Genomic DNA, 17597 nt, shown 5'->3' on the forward strand with positions numbered 1-17597 from the left:
CTCCTCCTTCAGATTGTCCATTTTCATGCTATTTTCCAGCAAAAGTCTCCGGTTTTCCCGGATTTCTGCCACTATCCCATCCTCGTCGAGTCTCCTTTCCTCTCCCCTATCCTTTTCCTTCTCTATCTCGGGTTCAGGCTCAACCATGCTCTTGCTGGGAGCCTTCCCCTTCCGATCAATCTCAGACTCCTTGACGAGTTGGTACAGCCGATCCAGAGCCTTAATTACGGTGGTCTTAATGTCGCCCCTCAGATTACGTGCGGTATTAAGGCTCATCTTCGCCTTCTGAAGGGAGGCTCTGGCATCGGCTGTCCGATCCTTAGTGGCAGTGGGAACTTTGGGTGAGCTCGCCGAAGCTGCCTCCACTGAAGCCCGGCGCACTGGCGCGGGTTTCTTGGGGGCTTTCGGAAGTTCGGCCTGCGGCGGTGTCGAGTCAGAAGCGGAGGAAAGCCCAGCTTTCCCCGCCTCCCACTCCCCGACGCTGCGTCTCACTTTCCCCGGTCTTCTGATAGGCGGGGAATCCGGAGACTTTTGCTGGTTTGCGTCACTGACCCTTTTTGCTGGAGTTCTAAACCCAAACATATTATGGTCAGAGGTACGTGTCAGTTACAAAAAAATATGAAATAAAATAATTTAGGTCTATATGACCGCGTGGAGTAAAACACAAGTTAAAATAAAAGTTTGTAAAAGTTGTATATAAAATAATAAATATTTGTTAAAATGTGCTTTTTTGTTTCAGGTTCCCGAGCACAGTATGCAGCCGTCGCAGCACCCGGTAAGTTACTAAGTTGTCTTCCTATTTTATACTATACGTTGATTTACTTTTCAGATACCGGGAGCTACAACTTCGCAGTCAGGAGCGGTCACAATTATCTAGTGTTTAAAAATGTATAAAATTAAATTATTTGTCAAAAAGACCTAAATATACTTACAAACTAAACTCAAATAGCGTCAAAATGTTTCTAAGTGTCGACCCTACCCAAAACAACCGAAAACCGAAATAATAATTTTTGGCCCAAACTAAAAAGTTAACCTAGTAAAAGAGAAAAGGGTGGGTGGGCGGGCTGTTTTTTAAAGTTTTTGACCTCCGATCGCAACAAATGAGGTGTCTATGGATAGGGCTCGCCGAGACGAATCCAAAAAGCTGAAAAACGCCGGGGGTGGCCCTAGAAAATTTTGAAAATGACGCCCAAAAACCGTCTCAGATCCCAAAAGAAACACTAAAGACCACCAAAAAAGCGGAATTTAGTATGAAACGATGTCAATCGAACGTCACGGGAGTGCTAAACCGAAAAGGGTGAACCTATTTATAAGAAAAAATTTTGAAAAACCGACCAAAAATTACCAAGTTATAAATTTTTGTATGAAAAAATTCTAAGTCAATATTAAAAATCTAAAAAATTGAATAAAATCGCCAGGAAGGGTGCTAGGGGTCTCAAAATGTTACGGGGGTGTAGGCAAAAATATGGCGCTCAAAATGATGTATATAACCTATAGGTAGGCTATTATTTTCTAGAAATTTGAGTTCACCAGACGCAGGTTAGCGGACCATCCCTATATTGTTGACATTCCACCAGCTCGCACTAAGCGTTTCGATGACTCTTTTATAATGCGAACGGCTAGGGACTGGAATTTGTTGCCTGCTGCTGTCTTTCCCGAAGACTATAATCCGGGTCTTTTCAAGGCGAGAGTGAATAGGCACTTGCAGGGCAGATATGTACCATCCTAGACTGCATCCCACTTAACATCAGGTGCGATTGTGGTCAAATACCAGCCATGTTATGCATAAAAAAAAGGTTCAACGCCCGTTCACAAACATCACTATGAGGTCTCACAGTGCGCGTGGACGCACAGGGTGACTCTCGAACCAATCACAGAGCTCTATTCAACGCTGTGCGCTCGATTTGCTGCTTCACTTAAGCAAGCATCGGTTATACGGGCGTAAGACCTCGCAGATACAGACTTTTAGTCGGCCGATATAGTTGGATGGGCCCGATTTTATTTGTCCATACTGATTAACAGCCCGACAAGACTGGATCAAAAACATGGTGGTTTTAGGCCCGAAACTGCGTTAAGCAGGTACTACTATTATTAATCTGTGGTTAAGCGGACGACCGCGCGGTTTCATACAAAGTGCTCCGTCGCGGGCACCCGCGCGGGGGACTTTCGTATGAAACCGCGCGGTCGTCCGCTTAAGGTGATGCCTTGCAAATATTGGGCGTTTTAAAGAAGCGCAGAATTAGTTTTAATCGTACTTTTCTTATTACTTATGTTCTTATTTTGAAATATGTCATAGTTGACTAATAAATCTAGTGTCTGGTCGAAGCCGAAACATGAATGGAAACAATTTTCTCGATAGAAAAAAAATCCAAAGATGACCCTTCTATTACTCGGTTTTTCGTTTTATAAGCAGATAGTTTAATATTTCAATACCAAATTTTGTATATTGGTAAGGTAATAACATATTCTAAGTACTGGTCGAGTTATTTTCTTTAAATAGTGTTTGGTTTTTCAATAAATACATGATTTCCGATTTTTGTCGCTTACGTTATTTTATTCCGCGCCGCGCGCGCTATTGCTGTCCCTTTCCTCGCACTGAGAAATCATATTTCTATCCCTCTGTGTGCGAGGCATTCAGTCGGCCGAAAACTTTTACGAGGTAGCGCCTTAACGCAGTTTCGGGCCTTAGTGGTAAAAAAAAGCTCTTAGAAATTGTGCACGACGGACGGCCTCCGAATCGTACCGTAAAATAGTTGTAAATAATTGTTTCGTTTTTGTTTCATAGTTGTTTCATTTTTATTTCGTTTTATAAAGTTTGTATAGTTTAAATGTCGATAACTTCGTAATACAGTCCACTTTCTCTTTGTTGGTTCGCAATTAGTTCTCAGTTAATGTGTAAAGTCTCTAATTAATTACTAATTAATAGACGTATGTGATATTGGAGATGTATAAATCATAGTTTATTTTAGAAAACCATAGAAATGTATAATTTGATAGCCCTTTGTTTTATGTATATCGATTAAACCTGTAATTTCGCATAGTTATGTATGTCGAGTCGTATTTATAGTATGTATATTAGATAGATAATTATGTGTAGATCTTTATAGTTATTTACTTTTAATTGGTGATAATCTTAATTAGCCATAAAGGCAATTAATGTAAAATAGTGTGGCCAAATGAGCCCTAATTTTTGTACAAATGCTTTATTAGTAATTAACCCTGTACCTGTGTACCTTTATTTACCTATCGAATAGTAAGAAGTAATTTGTCTGAAAATAAATAACATAGATTCCAAAGAATAGTGGAAGAGCTAATTAGAATCCGATAAGAATTAGGTCAAGGTCATAGTTAAAAAATAGGTCACCGAATAGATAAAAAACAGGCTCTCTATACGGTATTGCCGCCCAGGGGGGGTCTAAATTAGAAAGAGAGGGCAATAGATTTGCTGTTTCATTAGAGCGAGAGGCAACGAGGTTTTCTCACTCTAATGAAAGTAAATAAATATCGGGGTGCCATCCGGACCCAGTCAGTTCCGCGTTTTCTCCTCAACAAGCTACAACACCAAGCTCTCGCCACTGCTCCGAGGAACCGGTCACAGTCTCAACCACAACCGAGTTATTATTTCTGCGCTCCCCGCCCCCTTCGTCTCGCTCTCCCGCTCGCGCTGCACCCCGCATCGCGCCGTGTCGGCGTACGGTATCAAGGGTCCGCACAGGGTTGCAATTGCAACCCCATACCGTCCGGCACATTGGTCCATTCGGAGCCGGATTGGACACTTCGGCAGCAAAAGCGAGTGGGAAATTTCATCGGCTTCATAACCGGAAGCAAGGGGAGCGTAGTAAAATGCCGGTGACTCGGAGTAGAGGCAGACCCGCGGAGCCGATCGAGGCACAGGAGCGCCCTGAGGAGAGCGCTCCCGCGACCGCGTCACAGTCAGTGGCGGCCCCGAGGCCGTCAGCGCCGGAACCGGTGCGGCATATCGAGCCGCCCGGCTCCCCGTCGGAGGCGCCACCACCACCGCCACCACCGTCGTCGCAACAGCAGCACGACGACGCAGCAAGAGCGTCGTCGACGAAATCAGACCGTGCGCGAAGGATCGCGCGCGCCAAACAGAAGATAGCCAGACTCAAACTGCGTGCCACATGCACCGCCGCCCGGCGTGTCACACACACGCACCACCGCCGCCACCCGGCGCGCCACACGCGCTGCCGACCGGCGTATCGATCGCACAGCAGCTCGCCGCGCCGCTATCGGGCGTGGCGCCGCCGCACAGCGTACAGTTGAAGCAATCGTCGTCATCGAAGCCGCCGCCAGCAGCAACGGGGTATCATCGGTCCGAGGGACAATTCGACCTTAACGAGCTGGCGGCCGCCATCGCGCAGGCCGCGCGCCCACATGGGGCCACGCCGCGATTCATCGGAGAACTGATGCCCTTCGGGGGCTCGCATCTCGACTGGCTCGCCTTCAGAGCGGGCTATCAAGAAACAGAGAGATACTTCACAGAAATCGAGAATACAGCCCGCCTGCGACGGGCTTTGAAAGGAAAAGCCAAGGAAGCGGTTAGCAGTTTACTCATAGTAAACACTAGCCCGGCGGAAATAATCGGCGAACTCGAGACAAGATTCGGCAGACCGGAGACGATTGCGCTCGCCGAGCTCGAACGACTTCGCAACGTACAGAAGCCTACAGATGCGCCACGGGACATAATACAGTTCGCGAGTCGAATAAAAAACAGCGTCGCTACACTCCGCGCACTCCAGCAGCCGCAGTACATGTACAATCCGGAAGTGGTCAAGCAAGTGACAGAGAAGCTGACGCCGTCGCTGCGGTACCGGTGGTTCGACTTCAGCCGGGACCAGCCGCCAGAGGAGCCGGACCTCGTGCGCCTTCACCGCTTCGTGACCAGGGAGGCGGAGGCGTGCGGGAAGTACGCAGACCCCGAGCTCGTCGGCGGCGCCGAGGAGCAGCAGCAGCGCGCGGCGCCACGCAACCGGCCGCAGCGCGCCTACAACAGTCGGAGTGACAGCGAAAAGTGCGACAACAGAAGCGAAAAGTGTCCAGTGTGCAGTTTACCGAACCATAGCGCCGACAAGTGTAGAAAATTTGTGCGTGCGAACAACAGTGAACGATGGAGCATAGCGAAAGCGGATCGACTATGTTTCCGTTGCCTGAACCCCAGGAGAGGGGGGCATAAGTGTGAAGACCGTCAGTGTGGAGAGGACGGCTGTGAGAGGACCCACCACCCATTACTGCACTTCAAGAAACCCGAAGTGCCAGCCAACCGGAGTGAAACAGTGACAGCAGCAAACTCATCTGGAAAGTTAACCGTAAGTTTCCTCAAAATTCTACCAGTGACAGTGGTGGGCCCCAAGGCCAATATAGACACATTCGCACTATTAGACGACGGCTCTACAGTCACACTCGTAGACGAAGACCTGGCTAAGCGCGCGGGCGCTACAGGACCCATAGACCCATTGAGCATAGAAGCTATAGCGGGGGCCCGCGTCACGCGTACCGACTCGCGACGAGTGAAACTTGTGCTACGAGGACAGGATGAAGAGCACTCCCTGCGAGGCCGCACTATCAAGAACTTACGACTGGCGGCCCAGCACATTGACCGAGACTTGTCAAAATATCAACACCTTCAAGATATCGAAACGCGAGTGCGGTATGCGGAGGCGCGGCCCACTATCCTGATCGGGCAGGACAATTGGGAACTCCTACTGGCCAACGAGGTACGACGTGGCGCCGCAACAGAACCGGTGGCGTCCCGCACACCCCTGGGGTGGGTGCTCCACGGCTCAAGCAGCCGGAGCCTGGGGCACACAGTCCACCACGTATACAGGCTCAATGAAGAGAGCGACAATAGAATAGAAGAAATGATCAAGAAGCATTTCGCAATCGAATCGTTGGGCGTGACGCCCAAGAAAACGCGCGCCGACCCCGAAGAGCGGGCGCTTCGCATCCTGGAGAGTGAAACCATCAAGCTGCCGACAGCGGGCTACGAAACGGGCCTACTTTGGGCCACCGACCACCCCGAGCTGCCCAACAATTACGACCAGGCCTTGACGCGCCTACACAGCACAGAGCGCAAGCTGGACAAGCAGCCGGAGCTCGGGGCGGCGTACGAGCGGCAGATGACACAGCTGATAGAAAAAGGATACGCAGAGGAAGCCGCCACCGCACCATCGACCACCGGGCGCATCTGGTACCTGCCTCACTTCCCGGTGCTCCATCCAGCCAAGCCCGGGAAGGTGAGGCCAGTCTTCGACGCCGCCGCTCGCACGAAGGGTACGTGCCTGAACGACCACCTGCTGTCGGGTCCGGACCTCCTGCAGTCGCTGCCGGGGGTGCTGATGCGCTTTCGCCAGCACGCCGTCGCCGTCGCCGCGGACATACAAGAGATGTTCCTGCGAATACAAGTTCACGAGAAAGATAGAGATGCGCTGCGCTTCTTGTGGCGCTCACACCGGCGGGAGGGACCGCCCACAGAGTACCGGATGAAGTCGGTCATCTTCGGAGCAGCTTGCTCACCGTGCACGGCGTTGTTTGTCAAGAATCACAACGCCGAGCGTCATCGGGCCGACCATCCGGACGCAGCCGAAGCCATCGTGCGTCATCACTACATGGATGATTATCTCCAGAGTTTTGAAACAGTTGAAGAAGCAGTTAGAGTGAGCACCGACGTGCGCACAGTGCACGCGGATGCCAATTTTCATTTGGCCAAGTGGGCCTCGAATCGCTCCGAAGTACTAGAAGTCCATCGGGCGGAAGCTGCCGCCACTCGGGACGTCACACTTGAAGACATCGAAGAGAAGGTCCTGGGCCTCACCTGGAGGCCGACCTGCGACACCTTGGGATTTAATCTGAACTTCGCCCGGGTGCCTGACGGGTAACAAGCTCTCGCCACTGCTCCGAGGAACCGGTCACAGTCTCAACCACAACCGAGTTATTATTTCTGCGCTCCCCGCCCCCTTCGTCTCGCTCTCCCGCTCGCGCTGCACCCCGCATCGCGCCGTGTCGGCGTACGGTATCAAGGGTCCGCACAGGGTTGCAACCCCATACCGTCCGGCACAGAAATCCATGCCGATAAATAACGGTAACTAATTTAAAAAAGATACGTGATACAAGTATCTACTACAAGTAGTAAATACGTATCCCATATAAAAACTTTTTCGTGTAAAATGTTGCCAAGGCAAGACATATATGACTCACACTGTCAAAAACTCAAAAAAATATTAGATCTCATGTAGAGCCAAGCTTAGCCAAGCCAAGCACATAAGTCAAAATTATGTGGCTTGGCCGTTTATTTACTGTAGTAAAAGAACTAACCATTGCATGATATATCAAACTTACTTGGTTAGAGCTTAGATTAATAAATAATTTAAGGATTCAAGGAAGATTTAAAAAAAAAAAATTTTTTTTGGCCGATATATTTTTGCTATGAAACAGGCTTACCTCCTGTGTTTAATTAAAAAAATCCCCGCCCCGACTCCAAGCGACTAATTAGTAAGGTACACACGTTCAGTTAACCGCTAGAATGGGGGTAGGTATTATTCATTTATTTTACTTTACAATATTAGCGAACCTCGACGTAAAACAATGGAATCAACCCCGAATATAAATATCAATAAAATATCATCAAAGAAAGTAGGTGAATAATATGATCATAAAGATTATGTCCACTGCGAAAACATTATTCTCGTTTCTGCAGTCGGTTATAATAAAAGACTAGTAATTATTCTACCCTAGCTTTTGCCCGCGGTCTCACCCGCGTGAAATTTAGTTTGTCACAGATCGTCATAAATTATAGCCTATATGTTATTCTGGGTTATAAACAATAATACTGTAAAGTTTCATCAAAATCCGTTCAGTAGGTTTTGCGTGAAAGAGTAACAAACATCCAGACATCCAAACTTTCGCATTTATAATAGGTATTGTAGGATAGCTAAATCGAAAGATTGATACTTAAACACTGTTAAAGTTTATAGCAAGTGAAGAGGTTCTGGAGAAAAGCAACAGGTTATAAAATAAATTTTCATATCAGATACGATATCAAAAGACCGCAGAAAATCCTAGCGTTATTATCTTATTATTATAATACCCCACAAAGGTAGAGTTCGGATCTACAAAGGTCGCAACGCAACTTACTGTATCCAACTCTAGGTTCACGAAGCGATAGGGCTTCCAAGTTTTAGGGATTTAAAAACTTGTAACTATAACATTACATATAAAAAATTAAGGCCAAAGATTGCAAGTAAAAAAAACTTCTGTGGAAATCATCATTTAATAATGTTTTTGTCAATGTAACACTTCTGTCGCAATGAAAACAAAATTATGAATGTGAAACTAGTGCGGGATTTTCCAGAAAAATATTTTTATGTAAATCTCTCTTTATAGCCAGTCCATGAATGCTCGATTTGCAAAAAAAGTAGGATCTTTCTCAGCTCTTTGGAAGCCCTATTCGCGAAGACTACTTCTCAGCAGTCGATCGCAAATTGGACGATAGTTACAATGCCACCGAGCATGGAGATTTTTGAGTCAGTTTATACCTACAATACGCAATATTCGTACTTAAAGGGGATGCATTTTATTTATTTTCAGTGCCGGAAACTTAAAACGTAGCTGTGGGCAGGCTTCAAGTGCTGAAACGAAGGAAAGAACATAAAGAGGAAAGAAAAACTGAAAATACTTGCTGAAGGCCGTAGTTCTTTACAACAACTACTTTATGCTTCCATTTACAAACCAAGACCCAAGACTTACAGTAAGTCTGCACTGCACGTAACCATCATAACTTTTTTCATAAAGCGCATATTATGGGAGTAACCTGGTAAGTTATACATAAAACTTAACCGGCTTCTGTGTTAAGTTGAAAACTTTAACAGAATGTGTTCTACTTTGTTTTTTCTTTGAACTTGAACTAAAAACTTTTCTTGATTATGCTTCGTGGGTACCAGGCTGGCATAAACTTGGAGGGGTCAATGGTGAATGGCCCATGTCAAACAGGCTGGACAGAAAGTTAAAACGGCGAAGAGCGTCGACCTTGCTTTGTCGTAAACATGACGCGTCGTCGTGTGAGATCTACAGACAGTGCGTACCGACTACCGACATGTTTTTGTTGTAGGTGTCTACTAAACACCTACTGCTTACTGATAACCATTTATAAAAAGAAAAGGTTTTGAACCCTTCATGAATCTGAATCTAATGAAAATGAAATCTCCGAAAACGAGTGAAAGGTAAGCTAGCCTACATATTAAAATAAAATTCTACTTGTTTTTGAGACACCTAACGCCATCTATTGTTGAATAATGTCGATTCCTGGTGCTGTAAATAGCATTTGTAAAATTTTTCAGAACGCCATCTATCGAAATTTATAGTAATATTGATTGGTTGAAGTACCAACAGATGGCGCTAAGTAACAGTTCTGGCGTAGGAAATAAACGTTTAAAAAATTCCTCCGAACAGTAACTAAAAACTGACATAATTTAACATTAATATTTTAACCCATTTAGCCCTACCGTACCCTATGTGGTACGGTATCTTTTTGAAAATATTTCGAAGTACCAAACTGTTGTTAATTTGTAAAAATGATTGTGACAGTAAGCTTAAAGTGATTATTTTATATAAAAATATTTAAAAATATGTTTTAACAAGTGGTTTCGGAAATATTTATGAAATTACTGGACAGAAAACCAAAAAAATATTTACAATGTATTTAAGAAGGTATATTTTCTTATTATTTATGGTAAATTATGTTATTTATCAATTTTATTTAAAAATAGAGTACAATAGATATCATGACTATAAAAAAAATATTATTGAGATTATTTTTATACAGTTTATTCCAGTCTAAAACAGGTGTACCGTATAAGGTACAGTAGGTCTATACATGAGTAAATCATGCGAAAAAATATTTTTTAATAATTTATTATTTATTATTATTATTTGTTTTAGGCTATTGATGCATCACTATATTGCCACAACTCATGAAAAATTTGATAATTTCAGCAAACATAAAGCAGTCTTGGTATTTTTCTACTGCTGTCTTGTCAGATGACCGCTAATGATGATCAGATTGACGAAGATTTAGGCGATAAAGATAGTGTCAATGTAAATAATAACCCTCAGTTTTCTTCGATGGATTTTCTAAATTTCCATCATCGTGTTGCTAAATGCGGTTATGGATAGCACTAAACGTAACAAATCAGAAGAAGCCAGGTCTTCTTCGGGAAAAAAGAACCAAATGTGGTTAGTATCACAGAAAACGTCTTACAAGATATGCTAAGTGTGATACTAGTGATCATGTGATTTTATTTTTATTTTATATCATACAAAAATAAATAAAAATCTTCTTTGAACAACGACTGTTTTGCTTGCTTATAGACCTACTGTACCCTATATGGTACGGGCTCCCCACGGCCCCCTATTTATGGATTATTTTTTTAAATATTTTTTTCATGATTTTTTGGCTTTCCTTTGTAAGTTTTTGCTGAAAAAACGATTTTTATTTACAAAAATAATTATCGGTCTAAATGGGTTAATAAAACGCCCAATTTCACTTCAGTGATTTATTAAGATTAAATATTCAACCTATTACTAAAACATAACATTAACCATACCATCAAAGCACGTTTCAGCGAAACAAGACCAATACACACTAGACTGCTATAAAAATATCAAATTCCACTAAATTGTACATATTTAGAAAAGGCCAAACATGAAAAGAGTATTTAAACTAACCGACTTAAATGTTAAGATATTATTTTTACGAAGTATTTTCTAACAGACCATTTTTTTAAATATTGAAAGAAAGAAAAATTTATTATTTGGTTCAAACATAGTAGTATTGCTCTCCAACTAATCAAAATGATATTAAAAAAACTATGTAAAAACTTTTGGCCATTTCTAAATATCTCTAGTCTATCTGATAGACTATTATCTAGGTATGTATGTAACTATGTATAAGTTATTGACTTGGCAAAAAAAAAACTAACTAATGAACAATATCTATGAACATTGGTTTGACAAAAAAAAAGTGGAGTCTGTATCAATGCATTATTCTAATTTTACAACCTGTGTATGTAAAACTTTCAAGCTGAAATTGACAATTATCACAAAATGTCAACAATAAATATGATTAACTTATAACCATTACTATAAAAAGCTGGGAACAAGTCTAAAATTCAGTTCATTTCAAAGTTTTACTTTAGATTAAGCTTAAAATATTATGCCATATTTACAAGTAGAAAAATCATAGTGGAGATCTATAAATAACATACAAATGACTGACTAACACAATCATTCAACTTGCTTTAAGCAAAATTTACAAGAAAACGGCCACAGGCTATCTTTAAATAAAAGTAAAACCTAGTGCACATAATTATACAAACAAAAATTATTCCAGTGACCATGAAAAAGAATGCATTCCATGAAATTCAAATAGTTTTGTCTACAAAATTCACAAAAACTGAAAAATTAAGACTATAGTTTGAAACAGTACTAATATTTGTTCCATGGAACATTTTCTATTGCATGTTTTCTTAGTTTGTGCTTTTTCAAATATTTGGAATCTATAAATGCTTCTCCACAAATCGAACAGATGTATGGGCGTTCACCAGTATGAGTTCTGAGGTGCACCACCAGATTGCCTTTTAATGCAAAGAATTTCATACACACAGAGCACCCAAACTTCTTCTCTCGTGTGTGAGTCAATTGATGTGTCCGTAAATGAGTCTTTGTTTTGAATCGAAGAGAGCACAGCTGACACGGATATGGCCTCTCATTCGTATGAACTCTTTCGTGCATGATCAACATTGCCTGACTAGAGCATCCTTTACCGCAAATGCTGCATTCAAATCGCTTAACAGTTTTATTCTTTGCATTCTTATGTATCAAAATGTGCGAGAGCTTTTCTTTCTTCGAAGGCAAAACTTCACCGCATTCCGAACATATCAATTCTGTTGGGTCTATCATGTGTGTACTTTCAACGTGCTGTTCTAAAGCAGATTCTAGTGAAAACATTTTCTTGCACAGGGAACAAGCGTAGCCAACCACTTTGCCTATACTGGTAGTGATTTCTTGCTTTACAGTCTTCAATAGTTCAGTTTTAACTTTGGTTATCTTAGATTTGTCACAGCTGCCATCATCTTTATGTGTAGCTAAAGCTTCTTTGTTCTCAAACGTCTCATCGCATTGGTTGCAAGAATAGGGATTCATGTGAGTCAATCTGTGAGTTTGCATTGATATTTTTTGGTGGAATCTTTTGTGGCAAATATCACATTCAAATTCTCTGATCCCACTGTGGATCATCATGTGGCGCTTTAGATTATTTGGGTTAGCAAAAGTCTTGAAGCATATACTGCATTTAGGTTTGATGTTATTGTGAGCATATTTTATATGTTGAGTCAATGCATTTCTTCTTATTGGCTGATTGCAAAACGGACATAAAAGCAACATACCAGTGACACTATGAAGTAGTGTATGTCCGGTCAAAATTTGAGCAGATTCGAAACCTTTACCGCACAAATTACAAAGATGTTCACCGGCTGGGTTATGCTTATACCGGTGCTTTTCATACTCAGCTAGATCTTCGAATTGTTCCCCACAATCACACAGAAATGTACCATCTTCTTGTTGCAATACAGTTGCAATTTGTCCATCTTCTACTTGTGCATACTCAATCACCAATTCGGATCCCTCGCACTTGAGTATTTGGAATGGCGACGAATCATCTCCTTCGCAGAAAATAACTTCCTCCTGATCCATCTGATCGCCGTCAGCACTTCGTACAAGTTGGGAATCTGTTAGGTACTCAATACCATCGGTACCTTTAAGAACTATAGTGCCATCTGCATTTGTTGTAGTTAATATTTTGATAAAATTCTTGGAATTGGGTAAGTTGCTGACAATGTTACCTGTATAAGTTTGTATTTCCATTTGAGATTGGTCGTCATGGATTTCCTGTAACCCTTGATCTTGCGAATTACTGTCTTGCGTGTCTGTATCCATCACATTATTATAATCATCATTATCTTGACTCTCTTCCTCATTCTCCAATATTGTTGCTGGAACATTTACTGGGATTTTTGTATTTGAAACCAGAAACGAGTCTATAGTATTTTCAAACTGGTTGTGAGTTTGATTGAATTCTTCTAACGGTTCGATCGGCTGCTCATTTTCAGCTGGTACAGGATCGATTAATTCAGATTTAATGTGGGACATGTCAATTGTCGTTTCAAAGTCTGGTTTGTCTGGTGCAATAGATTTATCTGGTATAATATTTTCATTTTCATTTTCTTTATCTTTGGGATCATCTATAACAAGGACGTAATAGCAGTCATCGTCACTGTCAGATGGTTCTTTCTTTATGATTGCTTCCAACTGTTTGACAGGATCATTGGCTATATCGTCATCGTCGTCTTCTTGATTGATGTCATCCATGTCTGCCTCTTGGCTGTACTGGTCTTTGGCCTGTTCTAATAACGCTTGTAACTGTAGTTTCAGGTCCGTATCCATTTTGATGCACTGCTTTCTGAATTGGTGCGCTGAATTCAGTAATGAGTAACAGTCACCGCACAGTTTCTGTGGCAGACCGTCTTCTGCACTAACCTGTAATGTAAAGTTTCTATTATTCAATATAAAACTATTAACCTAAACGAATGTCAACAAGTCTATTTTATTTATTTATTTATTAATAAAGTTGTCTTATGTTAAACTCAATAAAATTGACAATCCCAACTAATATTATAAATGCGAAAGTAACTCTGTCTATCTGTCTGTCTGTTACGCTTTCCCGCTTAAACCTCGCAACCGATTTTGATGAAATTTGGCATAGAGATAGTTTGAGTCCCGGGAAAGAACATAGGATAGTTTTTATCCCGGTTTTTGAAACAGGGACGCGCGCGATAAAGTTTTTCTGTGACAGACAAAATTCCACGCGGGCGAAGCCGCGGGCGGAAAGCTAGTAAATTAATAAAGTTGAAGCACAAATATTAGGTTACGTTAATCAACTAAGTTTGTATTTAGTATCACTTACAACTTATTATTTTAAAAAATCGGTATTACCAGATTTAGTTGGGAATATCATTCTCCAAATGAAGCAACTTTTAAGGTTATGTTGTCAATTTGCAATTTCAAATATCGATGCTCATTCGCAATGCGACTGACATAATTAAATAGGTTAGATAACGATACTTTTTGCAATATTTACCTCTATAGTCGTTATATCATAGAACTTCAACAAAATGCTCTCGTCTGCACCCAGTAAAGATACCGTAGTATTTGAAGACAGACAGGAACGGCACAAATTTGACCACGTATCCATTTTATATCACCGTATACATAATTACCACACCAGGAAAACCTGGAAAAAATATTAAAATCACAAACAGCGTTCATTGTTTTGACGGACATTATTCAAATCAAAGAGTAAAATTGTTTTACTAGTATCCAAAGAGTAAAAATTATCTACGGACCTTGCCCATAAAGTCGATCTATCCGAAAATTATAGACAAGAGAGATGAACAGCGTACAAAATGGCGCAACGCAATAAAACCCCACCGGCCCCCCTAGACAAAACGCACTTTTTGATCGAATCGAAAATCGAATCCGTCAAAACTCCATACAAAAAAGGGGCTTTTCGACCACTTATCGACTGGTTTGCGATTATAATTTGCACTTTGTCTAGACCCACTGATGTACTTACCGACAATTTTTACTACGAGTCCAGAGAGGGCGCTGACTCGCGAAAATTTCTTGTATTTCATCCATTTTAGATAAATTTCCAAGAGCTAATTATCCATTAAATTTAATAGAATAGAAAAGAACGGAAGCCTTTCTAATTATTTTAGATTTTTCATAATTTTCATGATAAACTTTTAGTTTTTCGTTTTGCCGCCGATACACAAAACGGAAATGATACTCCGACACAGCACTGATTTAATACTTCCGTCCATACTTCCATAGATTAATAAAGCTTGCTTCACTATTTGTATTTTATTTTATTAATAGACTGAAATACTTTAAATGATGGATTTTTAATAAGTTGTTTCGGATGAAATAAATAATACAATTATATTATTGGAAATAACGAAAATATCAAATTAAAAGTAGCTAAAAGTTTCAATCCATCGAGCACGAATTAGAGTATTGGAGTAGACATAAATAAAATGCCAGTGCTGCAGTGTAAAGGGTTTAGACACGTTTATAGAACATCCATTTTTAAAACCTCGAAGCGTTTCGTTTTTTTTACAAACTGTCAGAGAAAATCAAAACAAAAAAAAAGTTTGCAAAAATGCAAAAGTTTGTTGTTGTTTGTTTTCATGAACAATAATTTCACCGTGTGATGTATTGAACACTTCTAGTTTTAAGGTACGTATTATTTTGTAATGCAGTGCTTTAGACATACTCTCTCATCTGCGATGCAGTGTGAGATCCACAGATCTGATAATGAGAGAAAGTTATTGATGATAGACTTTTTTACATCCTTTTCATTAATTTTACAATTCTTATTTTATGTCGGCCGCCAAGTGCTAAAACAAAACTGAATGGTACAACTTTTTTCAGGTTTACATTTACCAAAAATTTATATTGCCTACTACCGTGTTCAAGATGAGTAGTGCTTTCTTATATTTAGGATTACTAAGATTCGCCGCTTTAGAAGAGAAGGCGAGACAAAGACAGAGGGCAAGAAAGACCAAAGCGTATATAAAAATGACCAGAGCCCTCAAGACTGATTTTTACAGACTCCGGCGTCTATCGATGGATGATACATCTTTTTTCAAGTTATTAGCAATGGTTCGACCAATAATGCAAGCTGATGATAAAGATATGGAGGAAATCGAAGTCGTGGAGCTACTGTTGCTTACATTGAAGTATTTAGCCAGTGGATGTAGCTTGGAAGAATTGACACAAGGTTGTGATTTATCGCTTACAGAACTTGTGAAAGACATCCCAATGACTTGTAAAGCAATATTTAAGGCTCTTAAACCTTATATTAAGGTAAGCAAGAAATATTTTATTAATTAATTAACTAAGGCCTAAACATAATAGTTTAGCATCAAAAAAATTAACTTTATGCCAACAACTGATTGATCGACGACTTCATAAAGGTAGCAGGAAGGTACTGGATGCAGGTCGCTACCAACCAGGCAATGTGGAAATCCTTGGGGGAAACCTATGTTCAGTAGTGGACGTCCTGTGGCTGAAATGATGATGATGATCAATAAAAGGAATTAGGGTATTTATACTTCTGTTTATCTGTTAACTAAGTAGGTATATGGCCTAACTTCCTCCTTATAAGGGCTAACTAAAATGAGCCCAAATTGAACTCGATAGCCTGTGATGTGTTAATTAAAAGAACATTTTTATTTACATGTATTTTTCAGTTCCCAAGAGAAGAGAAGGAGTGGCTGGACATTGTTAATGATTTTGAGAAGAAATGGAACTTCAATCATTGTGCTGGGGCATTCAGTGCCCGGCATATTGCCGTCAATAAGCCATTAGAAGGGAGCGAAGTATTATTGAACCACAAAGGCTTCCACAGCGTCCTCTTAATAGCAGTGGTCAACGCAAACCATGAATTTGTTTACGTCGATATTGGCACAAACGGTGGATACGACCAAAAGTTAATTCTTAGTGCTACAGGATTTTTTGGAAATATGATTGAGGAAACAATAAATTTACCAAAGGATTGTCCGTTGCCTGCATCTGACGTGGCAATGCCATATGTATTTTTGTCAGATGCATACTATGTAATAGAGAACATGATGAGAACTTATCCGTTGGATAACGTATCATGCGAAGAGAAGATATTTAACTACAGGTTTGGCAGAGCATATCGTGTTGTAGACGATGCATTTGGGATCTTGTACGAGAGATTTGGTGTACTACAGCGGAATATAGACGTAGAGAATGCTAATGATATTGTGATAGCATGTTGTGCCTTGCACAATTATTTGGCGAAGACAATAATTAATGATGATTATTTAAGAAAAGAATCTTTGGATGTGGAGGATGTGGTTAACTATAAGTTCCAGAAAGCCTCATGGCGTTTGAAAGAGGAAGGGTTGAATTGGGACGAAACTCATCCTTTAGCCGCAGTACCCCAGGGACCAGAAGAAATTTTAGATGGCAGGGGAAAAGGTGTAAGGGAGAGCTTCACTAATTACTTTATTAACCAAGGAAAAGTTCCATTTCAAGAGCAAATGGTGAATGTTGTGCCTGAATTACAATTGTTAACTAATTAATAAATGTTATTATAAGAATTACTTTACTAGCCAAGGAAAAGTGCCATTTCAAGAGAAAATGGTGAATGTTGTGCCTGAATACAATTTTGTTAACTAATTAATAAATGTTATAAGAATTGTTGATTAAGACCTACATTTTTTTGTATCATTTAATCCTACTAATATTATAAATTCGCGGGAAGAGCCTGGATGCGGGCAGCGCAGGACCGTTCATTGTGGAAAACCTTGGGGGAGGCCTTTGTCCAGCAGTGGACGTCATTTGGCTGAAACAACAATATTATAAATGCGAAAGTTTGTGTGGATGTCTGGATGTTTGTTACTCTTTCACACAAAAACTACTAAACGGATTTT

At 40.9% G+C, this 17597-nt stretch overlaps 3 protein-coding genes across 3 annotated transcripts; 2 read left to right on the top strand and 1 right to left on the bottom strand.

Annotated features, from left to right (window-relative positions):
- Positions 1–585: 585 nt before the first annotated feature.
- On the top strand, positions 586–6896 carry LOC135083031 (uncharacterized). Its single transcript, XM_063977795.1, has 3 exons — positions 586–595; positions 740–775; positions 3910–6896. The coding sequence occupies exons 1-3, from the start codon at positions 586–588 to the stop codon at positions 6894–6896; spliced, it is 3033 nt and encodes a 1010-aa protein (XP_063833865.1).
- Positions 6897–10553: 3657 nt separating this feature from the next.
- LOC135082852 (oocyte zinc finger protein XlCOF6-like) lies at positions 10554–14554 on the bottom strand. Its single transcript, XM_063977613.1, has 3 exons — positions 14475–14554; positions 14210–14362; positions 10554–13608 (listed from the first exon to the last, which is right to left on the bottom strand). The coding sequence occupies exons 2-3, from the start codon at positions 14321–14323 to the stop codon at positions 11500–11502; spliced, it is 2223 nt and encodes a 740-aa protein (XP_063833683.1). The 5' UTR covers positions 14324–14362; positions 14475–14554; the 3' UTR covers positions 10554–11499.
- Positions 14555–15316: 762 nt separating this feature from the next.
- LOC135082889 (uncharacterized) lies at positions 15317–17379 on the top strand. The gene is made up of 3 exons (XM_063977652.1): positions 15317–15369; positions 15565–15999; positions 16386–17379. Exons 2-3 carry the CDS (start codon positions 15610–15612, stop codon positions 17244–17246), a joined length of 1251 nt encoding a protein of 416 aa, XP_063833722.1. The 5' UTR covers positions 15317–15369; positions 15565–15609; the 3' UTR covers positions 17247–17379.
- The last annotated feature ends 218 nt before the right edge of the window (positions 17380–17597 follow it).

This window comes from Ostrinia nubilalis, chromosome 22 (genome assembly GCF_963855985.1).
Source record: "Ostrinia nubilalis chromosome 22, ilOstNubi1.1, whole genome shotgun sequence".
In the NCBI taxonomy this organism is placed as follows: domain Eukaryota; kingdom Metazoa; phylum Arthropoda; class Insecta; order Lepidoptera; family Crambidae; genus Ostrinia; species Ostrinia nubilalis.

Coding starts and splice junctions, on each gene's coding strand:
- LOC135082852 (XM_063977613.1), bottom strand. CDS start 14,323: ATGGATACGTGGTCAAATTTGTGCCGTTCCTGTCTGTCTTCAAATACT. Junction 13,609..14,209: donor ATGATATAACGACTATAGAG/GTAAATATTGCA, acceptor TTTACATTACAG/GTTAGTGCAGAAGACGGTCT.
- LOC135083031 (XM_063977795.1), top strand. Junction 776..3,909: donor TGCAGCCGTCGCAGCACCCG/GTAAGTTACTAA, acceptor CGCCCTGAGGAG/AGCGCTCCCGCGACCGCGTC.
- LOC135082889 (XM_063977652.1), top strand. CDS start 15,610: ATGAGTAGTGCTTTCTTATATTTAGGATTACTAAGATTCGCCGCTTTA. Junction 16,000..16,385: donor CTCTTAAACCTTATATTAAG/GTAAGCAAGAAA, acceptor TGTATTTTTCAG/TTCCCAAGAGAAGAGAAGGA.